General features: G+C 40.4%; 1 protein-coding gene across 1 annotated transcript in view; it reads right to left on the minus strand.

The window, feature by feature from the left end:
* Positions 1–23,288, minus strand: part of PIK3C2G (phosphatidylinositol-4-phosphate 3-kinase catalytic subunit type 2 gamma) — a 192,514-nt gene that overhangs the window by 21,328 nt on the left and 147,898 nt on the right. The window contains exons 27-31 of the mRNA XM_066184438.1: positions 21,289–21,481; positions 20,599–20,720; positions 16,177–16,285; positions 8,029–8,104; positions 315–409 (exon numbers count right to left, since the gene is read on the minus strand). Coding sequence (XP_066040535.1) covers positions 315–409; positions 8,029–8,104; positions 16,177–16,285; positions 20,599–20,720; positions 21,289–21,481 — 595 coding nt within the window. The remainder of the gene's footprint in view (positions 1–314; positions 410–8,028; positions 8,105–16,176; positions 16,286–20,598; positions 20,721–21,288; positions 21,482–23,288) is intronic.

Here is a 23,288-nt window from a genome sequence, read left to right on the forward strand (position 1 = left end):
CTGCATGATGCCTTCTGTCTGACTACTATCAAAATGTGTCAGCTGAGAGGGCCAAAACAGTATCAAAATGGTTTTCTTGGAAAAGGCCATTACCAGCCATTAAGGAAACTCAGTTTCTGTATCTGTCTCACACTTGTAGCCATACAGAGTGAGCTCAAAGGGAAAAACCAATCGTTGAATCATGACAGAATGGCACTATCACTTCTTTGAGCTGAAATTAGTTATCCCAGAAAGGCTGTTTGAAGATTAATGTTTTCACAGCACTCTGCAAAGGCAAGGACTTATGAGTTCTACATCCTGATAAAAGTACTCACAAGGTTCCTCATGTGTTTCAGCATTATTGTCAGATGGGTGTTCTCGTAGGTGATGACCAGTTGTACTCCAGGTTTGTGACGAGCTGATTGAGGACCTAAAAAAGGCCAGACAGCTTGATTTTTTTAGTTAACAGCTTAGAGGAAGTAAATCTGTAAAATATTGAAGTACGCATTAGCTAACATATAAAAACCCGCTGCATGCTTAAATCAGGGATGAAATTAGAAAACATGGATATGGAGTGTGATGGAAGAAAGTGGTCTGACATGCAGTGCTCATTTTATTTTCTGTTTGTTAACTGCCAGTGAGATTTTCTGTTTACTAATTGCCATCAATCTGAAATTCAGTGGGAAATTTATGCTTGAGTGACAAATAATTGGGGTGGTTTTTTTGGCAGTCACTGATGACACTATTCACTATTGTTGCAGTTCTGTCTGGTTAAAAAAACTGGATTTTTTTTTCCGGTTCCCAAGAGAAAGAAAATAAAAGAAAAAAGGGAAAAAAAGAGCAACTTTCCTGACCAGTTCCAAAACAAGTTAGAGAAAAAACATAATATATAAATTCTCCCTTCCTCATTCTGTATTTTATGTGTTCCAGGCTGGTTTTCATACAGCCCATTGCTTTCATAGATTTTTGTACTAAGATGCACTTTAAGAGTCTGATACAATTCCCACTGAAAAAAACCCCATTTTTTATTTTCCAAGCAAGAAGAATCAGTCTCATAATGTGGAAGAAATGACTAAGCAAATCTTGTTCCATCCTTCTGCTGGAGGCACTGAGCCAGCTGTCTTCACTGCCAAAAAGGTGTGCCCTTGAACCCGGGTAAGTAATGTGCTTTACCTGCCCTGCAGAGAGAGCAGGGAAACACAGCAGAGAAAAGATGCCTTTTACCACGGTAAATCAGGTAATGGTTAACATAACCTCTCCTCAGTATCTATCTGACCGCCTTATTTTGCAGAGTTTCACCTGAGTAGGGGCTGAGGAGCTGGGCTTGAGCCATTTTGCACCACCTGGTCACCAAGGACAGCCCAGACACTGCCTGTGTGAAGTTGCCTGGTTTTACTCAGGCAAATAGGGCTGCATTTAATTAGACCAAAGCTGCATTACAACCACTAATTTACCCAAAAAGTAAGAAGTCAATCCTGCTAAGCAAGAGACACAACAAGGATGTCTCATGAGCTGGGCTCTGCTCTCCCACCTCCCTGTTAAAACGGAGCTGGAGACCTCAGACAGAGAAGTCCTGCTCTCCTTCCTGCACCCTGGGATCCGTCACTGACATACCAGTCCTGAACCCACTGCAGGGTGATGTAACAACACCAGACAAGACAGCACAGTGGTAATTAATGCTTTAAATAGAACACACATCTTCTGAGAGGCAGAGGCAGTGGGAAAGGATGATGAGGATGTAAGACCAGCCATCACGTACCAGTCATGCACTGCCACGGGAGGCTTTTTAGGGAGTACCAGGACTGATCCTTTGGTACCAGGAGGGTTCCCACATGTCCCTTTCAGCCTCAGGGCACTCCCTGTCTCACTATTGCCCTCTCCTCCCCACACATACTCCAAAGCTCTTACAGCCAACAAGAAATCCAACTCCCTGGTGAGAGGCTTGGAACACAAACACTGCGAGGAATGAATGAGGGAGCTGGGGTTGTTTAGCCTGGAGAAAAGGAGACTCAGGGGTGACCTTATCACTCTACAACTCCCTGAAAGGTGGTTGTATCAGGTGGGGGTTGGTCTCTTTCTCCAGGCAGCAACTGACAGAACGAGAGGACACAGCCTTCAGCTGCGCCAAGGGAAATGCAGGTTGGATATAGGAAAAAGTTTTTCATGGAAAAAGTGATAAAATACTGGAATGGCCTGCCCAGGGAGGTGGTGGAGTCACCATCCCTGGATGTGTTTAAAAAAAAGACTTGACGTGGCACTTGGTGCCACGGTTTAGTTGAGGTGTTAGGGCATGGGTTGGACTCGATGATCTTGAAGGTCTCTTCCAACCTACACATTCTGTGAATTCTGTGAATTCCCTCTGCTCAGCCTTTCCTCTGTTCAGCAGAGGAGGCAGCACAGGGGGTGTTGTAGTGGATAAGCCACGTTGGGTGTATTTTTCTGAAGAAACCAAATGTGTAACCTCTGGAGCGAACAGAGACTAAAATAACTGCTCAGCAGACACAATGACAGAGGTGTCGTGTACTGCTGACAGCCAGAGAGCCAGTGTAATTGAGAGAGAGCCATTTATCCTAAGGAAGGGAACTCAAATGAATTAGCAATAATACAGTATGTACATGCAACTGCCATAATTTAAATTTTCCAGGCAGCCTGGATACCAACACTACTGAGTTTATGATGCTTGGAGCGGAATTTCAGAATATGAATCCATCTCCAATTTGTCCCCTTTAGAGACTACAAAAATGCATTTTTAATCACATCCTAACTAGAGAAGGGCCTGAAACACTCTTGAAGAATTGAAATCTCAGGAAGAGATCACTAAGCTGAGACTTAGAAGACTGAGTAGCAGCTCTTCATTTGTTGTTCTCCCTTATGAACCTTGACAAATCACTTGGCAAGACTGTATTTTATTTCATTTCTTGTGGCATGCAAATAGGAACAGGGAGGGACAGGGCATGAAAATCCCATGAACCAGACAATGCTGAGGTTTTTTTCCAGGGTAAGAAAAGGCCCATAAAAGTCAATTCTTCTTTTTTTTTTAATGCAAAGCCACTTTACCTTATTTTTTTTTCTTAAGCTGTGGGTCCTTTTGCCTTGGATTTGCGACAGGAAATGTAGAATTCTAGACTATTACACACAGTGTAACACAAGGGCAGTTGTGTTTTAGCATACGGGCATGATTCACTTGTGGGCTCTGTTAATTTTGTGAATTGCAGTGAGCCACCACAAGTGGTTTAGCAAGAACAACAGATTTCAGAGGCTAAATTACATCATCAGAATCCAGCTGATCACCATGCCTTCCCTTCTCTTTCCTATCAGCACTACCAGTGCCTTTGTTTTTCATTAACTTTTACAGTGTGGTGCTTATTTCCAGTGAAGGAATTTCTCTGTTGGAATTGGTTTTTATTTTTTCCTTGAAAGCAAGAAAAGTAAATAGGTTTCAAAAAAAAAAAAAAAAAAAAAAAAAAGGAAGGGAAAATGCATTTCTAATTGAATATGCAAAATTAGGTCTGAAACACACACTACAGGCACAACTATAACTAAAATATTTGCTCTTAGTATGCAATAAATTGAGTACTAATGGAAAAAAATAAAAGGGAGGGAAATAAAAAATAACAGAGCATGGGAAATCTGATAAACATCGAAGAGAACACTGTTGCTTATATTTTATAGTAAAACTCAATTACTGTTAGCTACACTCAGCTGGTATATTTTTGATTTTCCCACACTCAGTGCTAGATAATTTCCTCTTTGAAGTCCAGGTGATTTTAGCCTCAAATGATAAGAGAATACACATGCAGTAATTACTTCCAATCTATCCAGCTTGGGCATACGGACTCAAGCTCAGGCTCTGCATTTTTGGGAAGTGTCATACTCTACTCGCAGCCTATTTTAGCCAAGGACCAAGTGCTGGTCTGTTGCAGGTACAGGACAAAGTTGCACTGGCTACAGCTGAAGCAAGAGTTCCCTCCAGGGATCGATTCTTCACTCCCTGGTGTTGATGCTGCCAAATACCAAATGAGGGCCCCTCGAGCACTTGCAAATTTTTTTTTTTTCCTTTCTTATTCGTGCCTGTGTAGCCCACTGCTCTGAGTGGAAATCAGCCACCAGCCCTACTACAGAAAATCCCAAACACTGCCAGTTTATATTCTCTTGTTGAGGAACATAAGCACGAGAAAACTGTGGGTCCTTTTGTCTTTGCAAATGAAGAAATGAAGGCAATTAGTGCTCAGATTTCTACTGAAGGTGAGATGATCTTGATGATCTTCCCAGTACTCAAGTATGAGGTTCTTTTCTTTATCTAGATGGTCTTTTCTGGCATGCTGGAGAACTACCAGCTCCATATTCTACCATTTGTGCAATGTTTTCCTTAGCAGTATTTTTAAAACAAGCCCTGCATTACACTGTGCATAACATTTGAGAAATATAAATGGCAAGGAAGATGCCACTGACAAAATCAATCGGGAAACTGCAACTTAATATTACATTGCATTTCGCATGTGGATTGCAAAGCAATGTGAAGAAACTAATTAACTAAGTTAATTAGCTAAGTCAGCGCTCTGCCATTAGGGAGCTCAGTATTGTTCTGTATTCTGCACCCTCAAATTTTTCTTAGACCTTTCTTCTTGGTGACAGCCTGTTTTGACATCTGGCATCAAAGAGTACTGGAACCTGTTTGGTTTTCCAGGGCTGCTGTTGAATGCCCCAAGCCAACCACCTGCCTGCTTTAGTTACAGCCTCCAAAGTATCTGACTTCCTCCAGGCAGCTCTAAGTACACCCACTGTCTCTGTGCTTTAGTCCTCCAAGCCAGGCAGAGGTGCTCATGGGCTAATGTGACTAAATCAGGAAGGCAACTCATGGCGAAAGGTTTACATCAAGAGCGAGCAGCTTCAGAAGATCAAAACACTTTTGGGACATAAGCAAGAGAGCCTGATTCTCCTCAGGGACTACATGAGGACTGTGGTTCTATGTGGAGGGGAATGCCATATTTCAGTCTCCCTGGAAAGCTTGTATCTCCCTTTACAAGGACACAGAACCTTTTCTCCTACTGCACCTCAAGGACAGAGGCTCATATAAACACATGGAGCACTAATTAAATATGCCAGAACTGGGGCTGGGCTGTGCAGCCCATAGAAGAACTAAAGCAGTCTGAATTATTAATATTTTCAGGAGATAGAAACTCAAGAAAAAAATAAACAAGCTTGATATAAAAATGTTTTTGGTAGACTTTTCTTCCTTCCTTCCTTTTTTTAAAGGGCTTTTATGAAAGTCTGATTGTGAAATCATTCCTGATATCTGCTTTCACTGCCTTGTAGTTAGTTTGGTATAATGAAATGCTGACAATATCCAGGATAATTCAGAATTCACCCCACTGAGAGTACTTATTCAGTATTCATGTCAAGTAAATTCAACACTGATTTCCAATCTCTCTTTTGCTGGGAGCAGAGTACAAATTCATAAATTTTAATTTTTATTTTACTTTAGTAAGTGTGATTACCTACAACATTTATAAATTAAAGCAGTGTAAGAGAAAGATGCTGGTTTGATCAAAATTCATAACCTGATACTATTGGGCATTAATCTTATTTCATATTGATCCTAACTGAGAGAGATGATTTTTTTTTGCTTGAGACAGAAGTTACCAGACCCATGGAAAGCTACAGCCGATATTAAACTTGAGTTATTTTTCAAAACATACAAATATTAAGACACCTATAACCTCAGAAAGGAATGAAATTTGTGGAGAAAAAAAATGTGCCTTTTTTCATGGCAACCACCTCTTTCCTGCAGGCTCAGTGAACTTTATTCCTGCCCTGACAGACTCTGTCATTACTACAGCTTGCCTTCAAATCAAGAGTGTTTCTGGGCACTCTCAGCCAGCAAGAGCCTCTGTGGCCACTTTGCTCCTCCCAGCAACTCCTTGTTTGCTCCCTGGCACCTTGTCATGACCAGGCACCTCCTCCTGCCTTAGCTGGACTTGCATCTCCTCTGGATGCCAACAGTGTGCAGCATGCCGTGGAACAAAGATTTCAGTGAGCTCACTGGGACATGGCAGCAGCCTGACTCCAAAGATGAGGTGAAGAATAGCAAAATATCCGTGAAATATATGTTTCAGTAGATTTCTCAGGGGGGCAATCAGCACATGCATGGAAGGTCTCCCTCTGATAGCTGAGTTCACCTGCTTCCACAGCTCACCACAAATGGTGCAGCACCCAGAGCAGCTCAGCCCACGATTCTTGTTCCCTGTTTTTACCAGGTCTAAACATTGTTTGGACCTCGTGTGCCACTGCTGGTTTATCAGTAAATGATAGGCATCAGTTTTCTAGGCTAAAGAGACCTTCTTTTGTTTGTGGTTTGGGTTTCATTTGTTACGTTCCCCTGTGTTAAACAAAGGTTTTACCCTATGTCTGGAAGTGAAGTATCCAAACTTTAAAAGGCAGAGTTCTTCAATAGGAAAAAAACTAATCCCCCTCTAACCTCACTGCTTGAGGCCAGAGACACACTTATTAATCTTCCCCAACCATGTCGTGACCCTCACCAGCAGTAACAACACAGTGAGGAACAGACTGGGTTACCTGGCACACACCTTTCATCAAACACCCACTAAACACACACTTGCCTCTGTTTCTTCATTCTCTTCCTTGATTTTGCTCTCACTGACAACAAAAATAGATGGCTCATCCTTTAGACTACACTGGCTCAGGATATCAATGTAGGAATTATCATTTTTCAAGTTATTTCTCAATTTTATTATAGATTCAGTTCATGATTTTGCATAAAAGTTTTACACCCAGATTCTCTGCAATAATTAGGAAGCTGAATATTAGTGACATATCAAAATTATTCTGGGACTTTAACTGCCTTGTGCCTTAGTTCACTCTGACATCTATATCTTTGCTTAAAGACACCTACAGAGAGATGCAGCCCATGGACCCAGATTACACTTTCCTAACACCTAGGGCATCTTTGCATTACCTCCTTGATCCTTTGTAAAAGTTAGAGCAACCATTAGTAATTTTCAATAGTCATAATGGGTTTAATGTGATAATGGCATGCCCTAATCAAATAAACTCCACACGGGGAATCTTCCAAAGGCTGAGAAGCCGGAATGGGATTTATTTTGTTCTGATGGATTAAAAAAAATGGTTCCAGCAAAAGAGATAATGAAACCTCTGTCTGCAGAGGGATTAAATTTATTTAATGGGCATGCAAACTAAATATGCAGAGATACAATCCTTTCTGAAATGTGGAAAACTGATGATCTTGGAAACTATCCTATCACTTGGCGTACATAACAACCAGCTGACTTGTTGTGGTGCAGAGTGCAGCTGCAGACTCCTTTATGAGGTTTTATTTTGCCTTAAAACTGAGTACAGAAGATTATTATCAGTGCAGAATGAAGGCAGTGGAAGACAATAAACATTCAGAGTTTACTTTTTATGGTTTATGCTTTGGCTCTTAATGCTGTAATGTCAGAAATTAGATTAAATTAGGCACTGGACAGAGGAGGAAAATGGGTTAAGTATTTAGATAGGCTAAGGGAACAGTGCAGCATCTCATTTAGCAAGAAGTGAATTACCACAGTCATTAATAATGTATGCCTAAGCATTAACATAATGTTCTGTTATTTACTTGCTCCACTCATTGTGAAAATTACTTTAGAAGTCACCCCTGATTTTCTCCGCTTGTGCAAGCACACATTGTGCTTTGTCATGACTCACATCCTTTCCTCCAAAATCTTTGAATATTTTGTTTTGTAAAACAAGAAACTTGCCACAGTTTGTGTAAATAAACTTTTGCTTTGCATATAAGCATGTTTATTCAAAAAGAAACGAAGCAAGGCTGAAAGAAATATGAGAAAGAGAAAGAAATCTACAGGTGACATTAGTAACACATTTTCAAAGACCTTGAGAAATCAGGAATTATTTGTTGGCATCCTTACATCCTAAAAACCCCTAAAGCATCTAAACACTTTAGACTCACCCTTGCATAATACTATCTAGGATTATCATTTCTTAGAAAAGAAATAAGATTGGTAATCCACATACCTAAGGTCAGAGATGATGAATCTTCTGCCAAGGTATTTTGGGACCAATTGAGGAAGAAGCTGAGTACAAGCTCATTCTGAAAGAGAATACAAATACTGTAGGTAATACATCTTGCACTCTGCTCCTTGTATCATTCCCCTCCAAGAAGCTTGCTGGTAATTTTTAATGCATGTATTAGAGTTAGCAATGAAAGGGAGCTTTCCCTCTCTGATCAGCAGCTGGGAACCCAGGGAGTGACTTCTGCTGAGGCACTGGGTGGACGATGGTGTCCTTTAGCACTCTCTCGGGGATGTGCATTGGTGCCTACCTGGCCCCTTTCTGTCAGCACACCTCCAGACAGCAGCAGGGGCCAGAGATTTGTGCTCTTGCTCCATCTCCAGTAGCTCAAGATTTGTATTAGCAGCTGCAAGTACTTTGACAGAGCAGCCCATCTGTGAAACAAAGGCAGGGGACTGTCTTTGCTGTGAGCTGTGTAGTCAGCAGGAAACTTGCCCTTGGCACGGGGCTGACCCCACGTACCTGACCTCGTGTGTGCCTCCCTGAGGCTCAGATATTGTGCAAACCTCCCTCCCGTGGCAGCTTAATGGACACTCACGCTGAAAAGCTCCATACACAGTTAAATCCTACCAGAAACCCACAGGGAGTGAAAGGCACGATCATATTTCACCATCCTGTTTAAAAGAGTAATCCAGCTTATGTACTGCTATAACTTTTATTTTTATGTACTGACCTGTGCTGCTCTAGTGAACATTTATAACAGGTAGTTACATTCAGCTGGAGAGAATTAAAACAGCAAACCAAATCCCCAGATTTCAGTATTTTGCAAGATAATAAAAATGTGAATTCTTAAACGGACTCTTATGACTCTGAATCAAAGCTGGACAGTAATTGCATTTTATTAGCTTTTCATAAAGCCGTATTTCAGAATGGCCACTCTTTAAGATGGTTAGAATTGTTACATTCATGCCGATGTTACTTGGACTGATGCTGTAATGAATGGGTAGGACAGGAGATTTTTCAGATTCCAGCGTTAAAATGTCACCATTGTTTTTTTCCAGTCAGTGGAAAATAAAGTGTCTCTTACCGGCAAGGTGTACTTCATGCAGTATTTGTGTTGTTTCAATTTGACAAGATGTAGCATAATTTGTGCAAGGAAAATAGAAAAGGAGCAGGGTAGTGACAAAAGCAGCTAGTGAGGAGTTAACATGTGGTTACAGCAGACAGAGGAACAGATGTGTAAGTTCAATGTAGAAATAAGATTTAGAAATCTGGATTTATTTTAACAGTTGCCTTTGTTTTTTTCACTCTACTGTTTGGAGTTTTTCCTCCCACACTGATATTTTCTTTAAAAGAAAAATCAGGGAAAAAAAAAGAAGAAGAAGTAAGAAGAAAGGAAAGAAAAAACAACATAATTGTTTTCCTTGAACTGAGTGACAGATCCTGAAGTTATTAGCAGTGGACTGCCAATACACCTGTCTGTACTGAGCATGAGTAATTATTCTCTCATCTGATGAAGACAGCTTACAGGGGAAAGCCCGTACACCTGCGACAGCTTCCAGTAGCTCTAAACAGCAGAGTTATTCCCTAGGGGACCTTCACTTGCTCTTTCAGCACAAGTCCCAAGTGTAGGAAATCTCCAGGGTCGAGAGTATATTTTTGGCAGCCCAGCCTTTATTTGACAGAATGAAAATAAGCAGAGAAACTTAAGTGGCCTTATGACTTCAAAGATCTTGACAGAAGTAGGCAGGAGGTGGAAATAAAGATACACAAACTGACTTGAAAGAGAAATAAAAAAATTCCACGCTGAGCAGCATGGCGTTCTTTCTGCTCCCTCTCCACCTACTCTTTCTGCAATAAATGGAAATGCAGGAACCAAGAGGTTTGTAAATAGGAGGTGCAGGGGTTGTTTCAGGCAATAATTCCAAAATCTCATTCTAAAGGAGAGAAAGCTGAAAAAAAAAGAGACATTTTTGGTTTGAGTACAGGAGTGGAATTGTGCAGAACTTACAGCAGGCAAGAACAGGACAGGCATGGACCCTGCTGGTGCCACAACTGATGGCAAACCTTTCCTGGCCTGTGGGCCCATCGTACTCAACAGGTCCTGAAGCCTGAGGGCAAGCAGCAAGGCTGATGTTGGCAGAAAGAATGCAAAAATTTAATGGAACAGATCATGTGGCAGGAGCAGATGTAGCGGGATGTGCAGGGCAAAGTGCTTAAGCAGCAATGGGCAGATGTCTCCTGGGTATTTGTGGAGATAAGCATTTTGCACACTATTATTTAAAAGACAGCAATTTCCCCATGACCTGTGCTAATCGGCCTGCTGCAGGACTCTACCACTTAGATTTCCACCAGAAAATGTGTGCCTTATCAGGTTCCCCCTTTTTTCAGCAGACCTCCAAAAAACACACTGAACTTTCTGGTGATTCCTAAATCTGTGAGACCTCCATCAGCTGGACCCCGGTTAATGTGACTGAAGCACAGAACTCAGCCTGCACCCAAATACACTGCTAAAGAGAAACAGATCTATCAGAGCTTTGAACATGTGTATGAGCTGTTTTAAGGTGGAGAGAGTCCATTTCTAACCCAGCAGCTTTTGTTACACAGAAGTGACGGTGGTGGGAATCCCAGGGATCCCATGATGGTCTTGGAAGAAAGGAAGGTGCTGAGGATGAATGATCACAAACACTCACTCACCCTGCCCCCCCCGGAATTCTTACCTTTAAATCAGCAAATGGAAATTCCCTAAAATGCTGCACGCTTAGGGCTTCTTAGGAAATCCTCCTATCATTTGTCTAACTATTCTTACCTAATTAGACTGCAATCTTCTTTAGGTAATTCTGATATTTTTGCAGGTCACTCAACACATTAGCCCAAACAGGAGCAGAATGGTGTGTGTGGTCAGTCTGGCTAGAACTCACAGACCTTTTTTCAGCCATTTAACTCAAAAGGGACAAATTCCACCTTTATTTGCACTAGGATACAACTGAAATAAGATATTTCAGTAGCCTTGGGGGGGCTGGCACAGCCCTGCACTGCTGCAGCATGGTGGAATTTGTCTGCTGCTCTCCATCAGAGACTAACTAAAAAAGCACTCCGCAGTTTGTGAAACACAGCCAGATTTCAAGACAAATTTAATTCTGATAGAAAGAAAAGCAGCCTCCCCTCTGCTTTCAGCTTTCTGTTCAGCTGTGCTAGAGTAGATTTGGGGTCGGAGAACACCCATGTTCCTGTTATCCTTTAACAGGATGGAGGATCAGCAGGAAAGAAAGAAACCAGAAAAAGCTGACCTTGTGCAGCTGTTATAACTTCATGAAAAGGACAGTGGAAGAGAGAGGACTTTGAACCCTCCCCATTTTGGCTCTGCTGGATGCTTTGCCACAGGATCTCAAGAATGGTGGGAGTTCAAGGCCCCCACAAACCCTGGGAGCACTTTGTTCCCCCACATTATGTACCTCCAGACAGGCATGTGGGAGCTTTTTTCTCATCTCTGCAAATCCCAGGGAGCACCAGTGAATAAAATAGAAATGAAATATGGGAAGCTCTTATCAAATTGATTACTTTTACAGTGTAAAACATTAGTCACCCTAGAACAATGCTGTGGACCTGGTTTTTACTGTGTGCTTGAAAATGAGTGAACATAATTTACAATCACTCCCATTTACATCCTCTTTAAAGTCCTTTTACAAAGCTTATAAGTCACTATAAAGCTGTTTATAGAACCTATCCACAGCTGAAACACCATCACTGTTTGCTTACCTGCCTGCACAAGGTTTATCTTCACCTCCAAAGTCCTCAGTTAATTTGGATACTTACAAAATCTTTATAGACTCAAACTCCAAAAGACTTTTTTTTTTTTTTTTTTTTTTTACTGAATAACCTATTGTGCACCTGCACTTACTATTGTGTTTGACTCTGGGGCCAAACCCAAAGTCAATTAATGGAGCCTTACCCTGTTCTTGTGTCTCCAGGCAGTGCACAACCCTCCTACAATGCAGGCATAAAATGATGAGCCACTAGGGCAGCCCTGATTTATTCAATGAGATCTGGGCTGCACCCTTCATCCAGCCCATCACTTAGCTGGAGCTGAGAAAAACAGATAAATATAACAGTGGTCAGCCGCTGTCTTTTGTCACAGACTTGCTTTATGCTTTGAGAACATATATTTTTATCCTCTTCTTTGTTACCAATTTTCAGTTCAGTATCTCTTGGTGCTTCACCTCTTGTAGGTGATATGGCTTGGTTGTTTTACCATTTAATGGAGCAGAACTCAAAGATTCTGAAGACTGTTGAGAATTTTGCCCTGAAGATCTAAAAAATTCAGGCATGTCAGTGTATCCAGATGATGAGTCAGTCAGCAGTGGTGAAGTTGGCCCAAAACTAAATATTCTTTAGCTGTGATCAGAAATATTGACACTGGTTTGAGGCAAGTAGAATGAATTTAATAAAAAAATTAAAAAATTAAAAAAAAAAAAAAGAGAAGTGCTGAAACCTGTTTTGCATCCTGTCCTAACTGACTCAGTATGACAGTGAAGGTGCATCAACTTCTGCATGTTAGTGATTTGTGTAAGGAATACAGCTTGTTCATGAACACAGTCTGGTGAAGGAGTTATTTATAACAGTGCTAACCTGAATTTAAGAAAGGACTCCTATTCTAGGAAATTCTTCAATAAAAGTAACTAAGCAAGGCTTATGCTTAAAGTAAGTCAGAGACTTAAAAAAAAGCCTTGAAAAGGGATGGACATGAGCATGTTTAAGCATTTAAACTGGTCCAAGAACAAATATTTCCATCAGCTGATGTTTCTGCATTTACTGGATCTGGCACTAAAATTCAGAGATAGAAGAAAAAGTTTCTGTTCATTAAAGAAGGGTTTGAAGAAACATTTAATTCCATTTGAGCCCCAGTGCATATAAGAAGGCAGCTATTTTCCACCTCTCCTCCTTCATTCCAACCATTTAGCAGAAAAGGTCAGTGACATTCTGCCCTCATTTTAATGATAATAAAATTTTCATGATCAGAACTTAGTCTGGACTAAAAAGCTTGCACTTAAGGCATGACTGAAGAAGGAATTTGGATGTAATCTGATTCTTTCTCCATTTCTAGGATTTATAATTACTTGATTGGTAGAACCAAGCATGTATTCAGTCCTGTGTGTACTGGACTAAATTCTACAGAGCAGAAAATGGTGCCTAGTCATTTAGGGTAATGTGTTTACAGTGATTACAAGTGTTACAAGGGTATTTTATAATGAAATAAGAGCTCTTCTCCCTATCTCAGACAATACTCCAGCCTACTCTACAGCTACAGTACATTACAGCTACAATTCAGCATAAAGAAATGACTGGAGCAAGAAAGTAAAAGGAATCCTGTTCTACAGGCAACTGATCTTCCTGGATTTCTTCACAAATGTATTAATTATTTATTCCTACACAGTTTTACTATTTCATGGGAATGACAGTTTGATGATGCCTGAGAACTAACAACTCACTAAATGGTTTCAGCCAGGCTTCTTAACATTTCGAGAAAAAGGACAAACTTGACTGCAAAGTTGTCATAGGCACAAAAAGGGGCAAAATAATTGTATTTTTTTATCAAGAAAGCCTCTTAGCTTGGCTCTATGCTCAGACTAAAGCCAAGATGACACCACAATATTTTTAAAAGAGTCATGCCAAAGTGAAGAGTAAAAAAAAGGGAATACAAAGGAAATTACCCACCAACTGGTCTCCTCGTTCTAAGTGGGTCAGAACGCGTCAGTATTTTCTAAATTTCTCCCACCTCCCAGCAGGAGAAGCATATTGAAGTAAAAATAATGATTCAATGTTTATGGAGTATCAATAACTTTAAAGGTTATAATCCAGAATTGCAGGTTAGCTGCATGGGGGTCAGCAAGATGATTTCCCACATGCAGCAGCACTTTACGGATGGAAACAATCTGCTCATTCCTCTCTTTGTTACCCCTTACCCTCCAAGTCTAGCACATCAGCAGCAGCACAGCCCTCACAGGTACAAGATTGCTTTCTTCTCCTCATGGTTCAGCCCTCCAGGCTGTCACAGCCTGGAAAATTTCCCTCCTGGGCTCATTCAGTGGCTGTTCCTGAGCAGATCTGTCCAGAGTTACCTCTGCATACCTCAGTCATGGTGGGGTACCAGTGCTGGCAGGATGTCCCCAGCTCAGGGGTGTGTGCTGCAGATCCACAAGAGGAGGAGGAAGGACACTGGGAAGCCCATGGCCAGTCAGCCTGCTCTGGCTGAGCACTTTCCCATGGAGCAGGAGGTACAACAGAGCTTCTGTGCATGACCAGGAAATGTCTCTATGACTATCCCAGGGCTTTCAGCACTCTAATTTTTCAGCTGTGGATTAGGACAGCAGTGCTTGGCCCAAATTGAAAATCCGTGTACCTTCCAGCAGTCCAGAGCACAGCAGAAGATCCTGAGCTCTTCATTTCTGGGTCATGGGCTTAATTCAGCTTTTCCTCAGCTGTGACCAGAAGGCGTTAATGTAAAATAAACCCTAACATGAGGGTCAGAAAGGAATCACAGAAACCCCAGAGTTGGAAGGGACCTCTGGAGATCATCCAGTCCAACCCCAGTGCCACAGCAGGGTCCCCTGCAGCAGGTGACAGAGGAATGTGTCCAGGTGGGTTTGGAATATCTCCAGGGAGGGAGACTCCATGCCCTCCCTGGGCAGCTGTTCAGTACTCTGCCACCCTTAGTGTAAAAAAGTCCTTCCTCATGTTGAGGTGAAACTTGTTGTGTTTTATTTGCACAACAATCCACCCAAACTTGAGCAGATCATTTGGCAGTGTCAGTCAAAGGAGCCAAGCACCCAAGTCAGCAATTTATACCAAGTGACGTGTAACTCAGCGAGACAAAAAGATTTTTATCCTCTTTGGAAATCTTCTCAATTTCAACTCAGAGCTCAGAATTTATATTCATATTAATAGGAAAACTCCTGTATCTTTTGCATATGGACAATTTCCTCTTTAATCTCCATTACAAAGTCACAGCTGGGAAAGCTATATAGTTAGGCAGCAACCATTTTTTTTTTTTCCTGCCTGCAAAATGTTTTAGATTTTGCAGAACTAACATCCTGTCATGCCCTCTTTTGGCTGTCCCTGCTATGAAACCAAAGCAGCTCCAGTTTGTGCTGTGGCCCTGAGGCCATGGGACATGTTCAGGGCTCACCTGGCAGAGGCCCAAGCTGTGGAACAGCAGGGTCAACCATGAGCTCGTGCCTTGGCTCTCTGGAATTTACTGAGCCTGTGTCAGCCTGGGGTCTGATGTAAAACACCATTTTTTTCCCTGCCTGACAGCTTTCCTGACAAAAGGCTGCTCACTGGAGGATGCTCCTTTCCCTCAGACCCTGGTGTCACTGTCAGTAATTGACTGTTCAGCTCCTGAAGTGATGCAGCATCATGATTTTACATCTTCTGTGGCCCCTTTGCTGCTCTGAGCCCTGGGTTTTGTGCTGCTGAGGTGCACGAGGCTTTGTGCCGGCCCAGACAATGAAAAGTCAATGTTTGCTACCATTTTGGCTTTCCATTTTTAAACAGGAGGAGAACCTCAAACCTCAGAAAGCAATAATGAATAAAAAATGAGAAAGCACCAATTTTAATGGACAAAATGCATTATTCTGATATTATTGAAACATTCTGGGTTAGGTCTTATGTTTGCAAAACTATTTCTTTGACCTGTTAAATACATTTTGAACAGGGTATTTCTGGGCTGAAAGAATGGAACTTTTCATTTAACAACTGTCAAAATCAGACTTTTCAATATTTCAAAGCTTACTTCTTTTTTTAGACATTACATTCCTCAGAACCTACTCCTTACTGTCAAAAATTCAGTGAATCACTACTTTTCGATGGCAGCAAAGGAAGAAAAGTTTTTCTGAAAAATGCCCTGCCAGGTCCAATAAACTATTTCTCTGTCATACTTGTCTTTGTCTTAAGTTTTGATGAATGCTGCAATGGCTCCATCCCAAAATGCATCATTAGAAGATGTGTCACTTAAGTGGTTTTTTTTTGTTTGTTTGTTTTTGGTGTTTTGTTTTTTTTTTTTCAAAACAGGCAATGGAAAATTTCCTGAATCTTTTGGTAAAATGCTACTAGAAATCATGTGCAAGTAAAAGAAATACTGGAAATGCTCACATTAGCCAGTTTCCTGGAGCCACTTAATAGCTGCTTCAGATAGAAGTTCAAATCCTTCACTCTTTTGTGTTCAAGATCCGTAAAATGTAAATGCCATGAGTGGGGAAACCTGCAAAAGAAGAATATTTGTAAGCAGAGCTCTTGCACTGTATTTGCTGAAAATATTTCCAGCTCTACTTAACAGAAGAAAGCCAAGACTTCTTAAGAGGTTTTGCAGGTAAGGGAAGGAATGCTTACAGGGTAATCTTACAGGTCGCATTACAGTGACTCACTTTCTTCTAATAATTTACTAGTAAATTGTCTCATACTGAAGCACTTTTTTTCTCTAAATAATTAATATAAAAAGTAAGTAAATAAATAAACAAACCCTAAAAGACACTTCTTTGCATTTTATGGTCTCTAAATATATCTAAATAACTGGCCCTTGATGATCCTAAGGAAGCATTACCTTTTTGCCCAACAGATCTCTGATCTCAGCCCAGAGTTGACGTATCCTTACCACAGAACATTGAGCACCAAAGCCTTACAGCAATAATGTGACATTTGATGAATATATCATTGCTTGCATTTTTACCTCAGCTATTTAGAGTGTGGATAAGGTTTCCAGAGTAGGTCCCTGATCCCATTTCTAATTTCAGGTGCTAGCATGATAAAAATAATGTATGAAAACAAATGATCATCACACTAACAAAATCAATCACAACAAATGCAATAACAATAAAAATAGTGAATGTAATGTTCTTGCTGAATTTTTATTAAGATGAATTTAATTTTTGGTTAGTAAATAAATTACACACGAATAGAATGCCCTTATGTTAATTTTCAAATACTTTGGTGGTAGAAAATGTCAAAACCTCCCATTTTTTCACTTGAATCATCTTTGCATTTTAGAGACAATGCATATTAGATCAGTCAGAAGGTTAGAGTTTTAACAACACACATTATCAATTTTTAGGAACCTTGCCCTGACAAAGGGTATTTATCTCGCAGGCTAAAGGAGCATTAGAAAAGCTATCTGTGTTAAATTGCACATAATGGGCTTTGTGATACGGATTGCTAAGAGCAGGATTCACAATTAACATTATGCTTTGTGTCCTCTAATGCATGAGACACAGAAAGGCAGAAGTTTTTGAACTAGTTGTATTTCATGTCCCACCACCACTGTAAATAGTCAAGCATGTCCTGTTTACAAACCTTTTTTATTTTTTCCCTATGAACTTTTTTTATCCATTAGAACTCAACAGATATCTGAAGGGTTCAGACAAAAGGATCTGTGTAATTTGTGATACACTGGAAAGGGACACTTGGCCAGCTTTTAGGAAGGAGCTGCAAAATCCTGTAGGGAAAAACTCATGTCTGGTGTGACTTAATTTGGGATTAAACCAGCAAGGGTCCACGATGACATCAGCCTGCTGCGTGTCTGTGTGAACTTGTGATGATTCCTGCCCATGACACTGGAGGATCAGGGCTCAGTTAGGGGCTGCAGAGATGGACAGGAAGGGGTGACTCTTCCCTCACAAAACCACAGTGGCAGGACACATAACGAGGAGGGAAAAGTGGCACGACCCTGGTTCATGACACGTGTGAACAGATTAAAATAGATAGATAAATAAATAATAAATAAATTAAAATAGCACAGATTAAAATAGAGCCCAGGTCATCTGACACACAGAGATAGCCTGTGAGGGCTCTGGGTCCCTCTGAGGCACAAAAAGGACTTCTTTCAAGGGGTGGGAGAGGAGAACTGTTTGGAAGCTGCTTAAAATGAATTAGTGTATGTAACACAAAGAGAGGGCTCTGGCTGGAAAATGCAGATGATGCATCCAAAGCACAGTGGCCAAAGAGAGGACAGAGGGACTGCTGATTGATAGCACCAATAACTGCTGGAGTGAAGGACAATATGAACCTTGTGGTGGCACTGAACCCTTCTTTTAAAGGCCTTGGTGCTTTTGATGGATGGTGTCTGTGCCATGAGGGGCCTGGCCCTTGTGAATGCACTTGAGGTAGGAAAGGTGAACTTTCCAACCTGATGCTTTGCATCTACTTGAAACGGATCAGAAAAATATAAACTTGCACCGTGTGCAAGTGTCCTACACAGCACATTCCATTTCCTTCTTGTCTGAACATTGCTCTGTGTATAAACTATGTCTCCTACATGCTTTGTTGGGTGAAAAGATTTTTGGTCCTTTGCAAAAGAATGATTAAACACAATTAATACCCTCTCAGAAAGCAAATGAGAAGGATGGTGCTAGAGTGCAAGGGCTTGCTCAGGGCAGCTGTGTTTCTAACTGTTAAATATGGGCTGAATGAACACGTGTCAATAGCAAAATTTCAGATTCTGAGAACTCTGAGCTTTTGCCATTTGTTTCTTACAATACACTCGGTATTTAGCACTTGTATGAAGTACTCTCATATTTCATTGTTTTCTGCTAATGAGACATGAATATGTACAATTTCACAGAATCATTACAAAGTAGAAGCCAAGTCCTTTCTGTTAGCAGTTCCAATTATTCTACCAATATTAAACATTTAACTTTTTAATCAGACATTTTTTAACTGATTTTGTGATTACATTGTGGAACAAGGCTTTTTCCTTCCTTTGAAGCATCTGGCGTCAGCCAGAGATGGAGCTTTGTAGCACACAGGCAGACTAATGGTTTGATATGGCATGGCAGTTTCAGTAATAACTTCCTATAAAGAAATAATTAGGTTTTTATTATTAGAATAAAATCTGGGATACATGAAAAACCTCAAATTAATGAAGTTCTGTTAGAAAGCAACGCAAAATTTTAACATTAAAAAAACCCGTGCCCATCCAAAAACATCATAAAATGAATTGTTTTAACACAATCTTAGGGAAAGATCCTGCAGTGACAGGATACTGCTGGGACTGAATTATGGCAATAAAGCACTGCAGCTCCTAGAGACAGCCTCAATATGCACAGATTAACCCTCTGTGAGTTCTGAAGTGCTCTTTAGCTGTGAAAATATTGCAAAGGATTTTTTTAGAGGTAGATTTATCTGAAGAATGACTAGTACTATTTTTGAAATTCACTACAGGGTTTCTGAGGTTTATGCATTTCTGAAGAGAAATGTATTTTTCTTTCAAAGGACTCTGCTCACCACAGGGAAAATTCATAAACAGGTACTTGTTAAATATTTTATTTTACAACCTAATGGTAGCCTGCAAGTATCTCCAAATCAAAACCATGATTCAAGCAATTTCAGTATTTGTTTAGTGAAATTTCGATTCTCACCAGCTGCTGCAAACCAGTTCATGTGAGAAAGCCATAATGAATCAAATAGGAGTCAATAAAACCCCCTCAGGCAGGAGACAGATTCTCTAGAATTAACTAACCTTAAGCCATTTTTTCAGAGTGCTCCTCACAAGCTCCAGGGCATATCAACTTTGGATCTGAAATTTGTGGACTTTTAAGTTCATACCGTGTTGTTTGGGGCTATTTACTTCATGTCAAATCCAAAGACCTTTCTCTTTTTCAAGCGTATCACTTGAATCTCAGCTTGGTTCAACTAAGCTGCTTATATTTTAGGCCAGCTTTATGAGCTGAGCTTGAAGAAGGGCTTGTACCAGGTGAGTCAGAAGGACTGTCTATCAAAGGACAGCTTTGTACTCACTGCTGTATGCAGCATAATGTATATGATACATGTAGAAAAAATAACTCCACTTGCATTTCTAAAGCCATGAACAATCATTACATGAGGCAAAGCTGGTTTATATAAGACAGAAATAAACCATGGGACTCACTACCCCAGGAAACTGTAAAGAAATAGCATTCAGAAAATGAAAAGCAGGAATGGACATGCACATGGATAGAAAGTAATGTGCAGAATTATTGCAACTTATGACAGCAGATTTTTCAAAAGATATTAAACCGAATGATGTGAAGCACAAAGTGTTGGGCTTGCGGGCAGGACAGTACATGAGATTATTGTGTATTTCTCAGCTGGGGGTATGTGCATCACATTGTAAAAATGTTCATCGTGGTGCTAGAGTCAGTGATTTCTGTTCTGACCCACTATGAACATTCCTACATTGCTTTAACATATGGATTTTCCTATAGGTTTTGATAAACATCACAAAGAAAATAAAAACTATTAAAAGTGTCTTTAATACAGTCAACACTACTAACTCTTTAATTTCAGGAATAGTTTTGTCAGGTCCAAGCTGTTCCCTTTTTCTCCTCCCATTAAAAAAGGAACAATAAAAGATAAGACTTAAACTGCCACAATGGTCTGTGATTCAGTTTCTTTTGGGGCTGAGTAGAAGGCTTGATAGAACATGTCACTCTGCCTTTGTGTTTCTAAAAATACATCTGCCTTGAATATTCTCACAGATTTATCTGAGCACAGAAGAGAGAACCACTTAACAGCAGAATAACATTCACTAATATGCTGCCTTACTCTGGGAGGGCATGAGATGGGAATTGCTTCTGGAGATGGCTGTGAAGTTTTGAGAACTGCTCGAATGATTTTTCCACAAAGGTGACCACATTGCAGGTTTGCACCACCTGGATGAGATATACCTGTGTTGGGGAAAAAGGGGAGGCAGAGCAGAGAAATGATTAAAAAAAAAAAAAAAAAAGTACAAGAAAATATATAGGGTGATTTTAACAAAGAAAAACCTTCCTTTAATGTAGTGCCAAGTGCCAGAGAATTCAGTTTGTAATTCATAGTCTTTGCTGCACGGAAAGACAAACTTTCCTGGGTAGCATACAACTCAAACACTGAAAGATCACTGCAGTGTGTGAAAACTAATAGTGCACCATTAAAGCATCATATAACAGCCTCCAATTTCTATTAGGCTTCCTAATTTTGTGCCATGCTTTCCTTCTGGATGCTTTAATTAGCTCTTGATTTATTTTTCACTATAGGGAATGAACTGCTCTCCTTAATGGCTCCCTGCAAATATCTGTCTGCCTGGTGTTTTTGCTCTCTGGTAGCTTACTGCTTATGGCACCACTATTCATCCTGTGATGCTTTTAATGTGGCACAAACACATCTTCTGTAAAGGAAGAGGGAGAGTGCACAAGTTCTTGAAAGAGTCATTAAAGACCCAGGCAAATGAGGGCAAGCAAAGAACATGCTACATACGGGGTCAGGCTTTTTGCTGAATCCCAAGATGGTGGCCCTTGCGATTGACCTCTCTGTGTCCAGCATCATCCATTCCTGGGGGACAGTCTCTGGAGCTGGAGACTTGGCGGAGCTCCCCACTGACATCTGTAGGAGCGTGTGGATCAAGTTGTTGAGTTTAACAGGAAAGCACTCCAAACTTTCCTTTATTTTCCTGAAGAACGAACAAACAGAAGAGGCTCCATTTATGCTTTTTATTTTGACCTCCTTGACTCCTCTTTTTATGGATACAAGCCCAAAAAATCCCCAGTTCTAGAGCCTACCTCACATACCCACACACGCAGCAGTCACTGCTATTTGCACTGCACCACATCCAGCCCCTGAGCTTTACTGCTTAAAGGAGTGTTGCCACAACGTGCCTCAAGGCTTAGCTTGGGGCAGCTCTTCCTCATGAGCTGGATACCAGCCTTCTTTCAGACATCAGGGACGAGAAGAGCACTTCCATGTGTGTTTTGAGGAGTCCCAGGGTTGAACATCACATGTTCATTTTGCCAAGCAGGAGAGAAGGTGCTGGTTATGATTATATTTATTTTTGGTTACACTAACCTCACATGAGCTTACACGTGTTTGCGCAAGGCTCTTGGATTCAATTTGTGATTTAGCTGAGCGTGATGTGCTGCTAAGTCCTCTACCTAGTTCTTAAAAGCTCTATCCCTGTGGAACTGCTTAAGAGGAATTAAAAAAAAAAGAAAAAAAAAAAGAAAAAAAAAATAGAAATTTTCTCCTGGTATCTCACTTCATCTCATCTCTGTGCAAAGGAAGCCAGAACACTGTTTTGATTTCCTAGAATTTTGAGATCTTTCATCAGAAAAGACATAATAGATTAAAAAAAAAACCCTAGATAAACATGTAGATACACACTGCAAATGTGAAAGTGAACTCGACTTGAGAAATAACACTACAAGATAATCACAGGTCTTTGAAGACTGAGATGCAGTACTCATTAGAAAACTCATTGCTCTCTTGAATTCAATTGCTAATTGAATTTTTAAGACCTGTTAACTTCTGATGGTAATTTTTTTTGTTTCCCTGCTTGTTTCGACAGCTCTCTGAAGATATCCTATATCTGCTCTAATGTTACAGAACAACAGCCCATTAGTTTCAAGTCGTGCAGCAGCAAACCCTCTGCCAAATTGTCAGGGGTTTGCTGTGTTTTCTTTTTTTTAATTTTTTTTTTCTCCCAGTTTTGGATTATATCTAACTAGGTTACAAGGGCTGGCAACACCCTTAACCACCTTCATCATGCCTTGTTCAAAGCTGAGCAAATGTTCCACCTGTCATTTCAAATTAGATTTCCATTCATGGGTTTCTGTGAGTGGGTTGGAATGTGTAGTGCAATCATTTGAAATCAACTCCATTCAGTGCATTAGCTTAATTTCCATGATCTCAGATGCTCTGGCTAAAGTCTGTAGCCTCACAGATGAAACCAAACCAGAAAGAATAAGGAATATTCTACCTACAGGCATCTCCCCAGTTCACCCCCTGAAATTCAGATTTTATTCAAAGTAGTGTGTGAATTTATCATACACTGATTAGGTGTAGTAAACTGAGGAAAGACGTATGTGTTCCTCTTAATGTAATACAAGGAAAGGTACCTCAGAATTGATTTGGTTAATTATCTTAGTTATTAATTACATTCTTCAGAAACAGATACAAACTATTTAATAAATTAAGCAAATTAACACTCTTATGTAAAACAAGAAAACAAATCTCATTTCAAAATATTTGTACAAAATCAATTCAGTGATGATTAACCAGCTGCATCAGAGGTGAACTCCTCCTTTTTTAACTCCTATGTATTTAATTTAATGTGTAGTTTAAACACTTCCTAAGTCACTGAGACATTAGGTTATAGAAACTGTAACTGGCCATATTCTAGCAGAGCAGTTAGGGAATTTGCCACATTACTATAAGAGGCATGTTAACTTTGCAGCTAAACAAACTGCATTTTAATTTACATA

Source organism: Chamaea fasciata, unplaced genomic scaffold, assembly GCF_029207755.1.
Source record: "Chamaea fasciata isolate MVZ Bird 193981 ecotype frontalis unplaced genomic scaffold, bChaFas1.0.hap1 SCAF_5, whole genome shotgun sequence".
Classification (NCBI taxonomy): domain Eukaryota; kingdom Metazoa; phylum Chordata; class Aves; order Passeriformes; family Sylviidae; genus Chamaea; species Chamaea fasciata.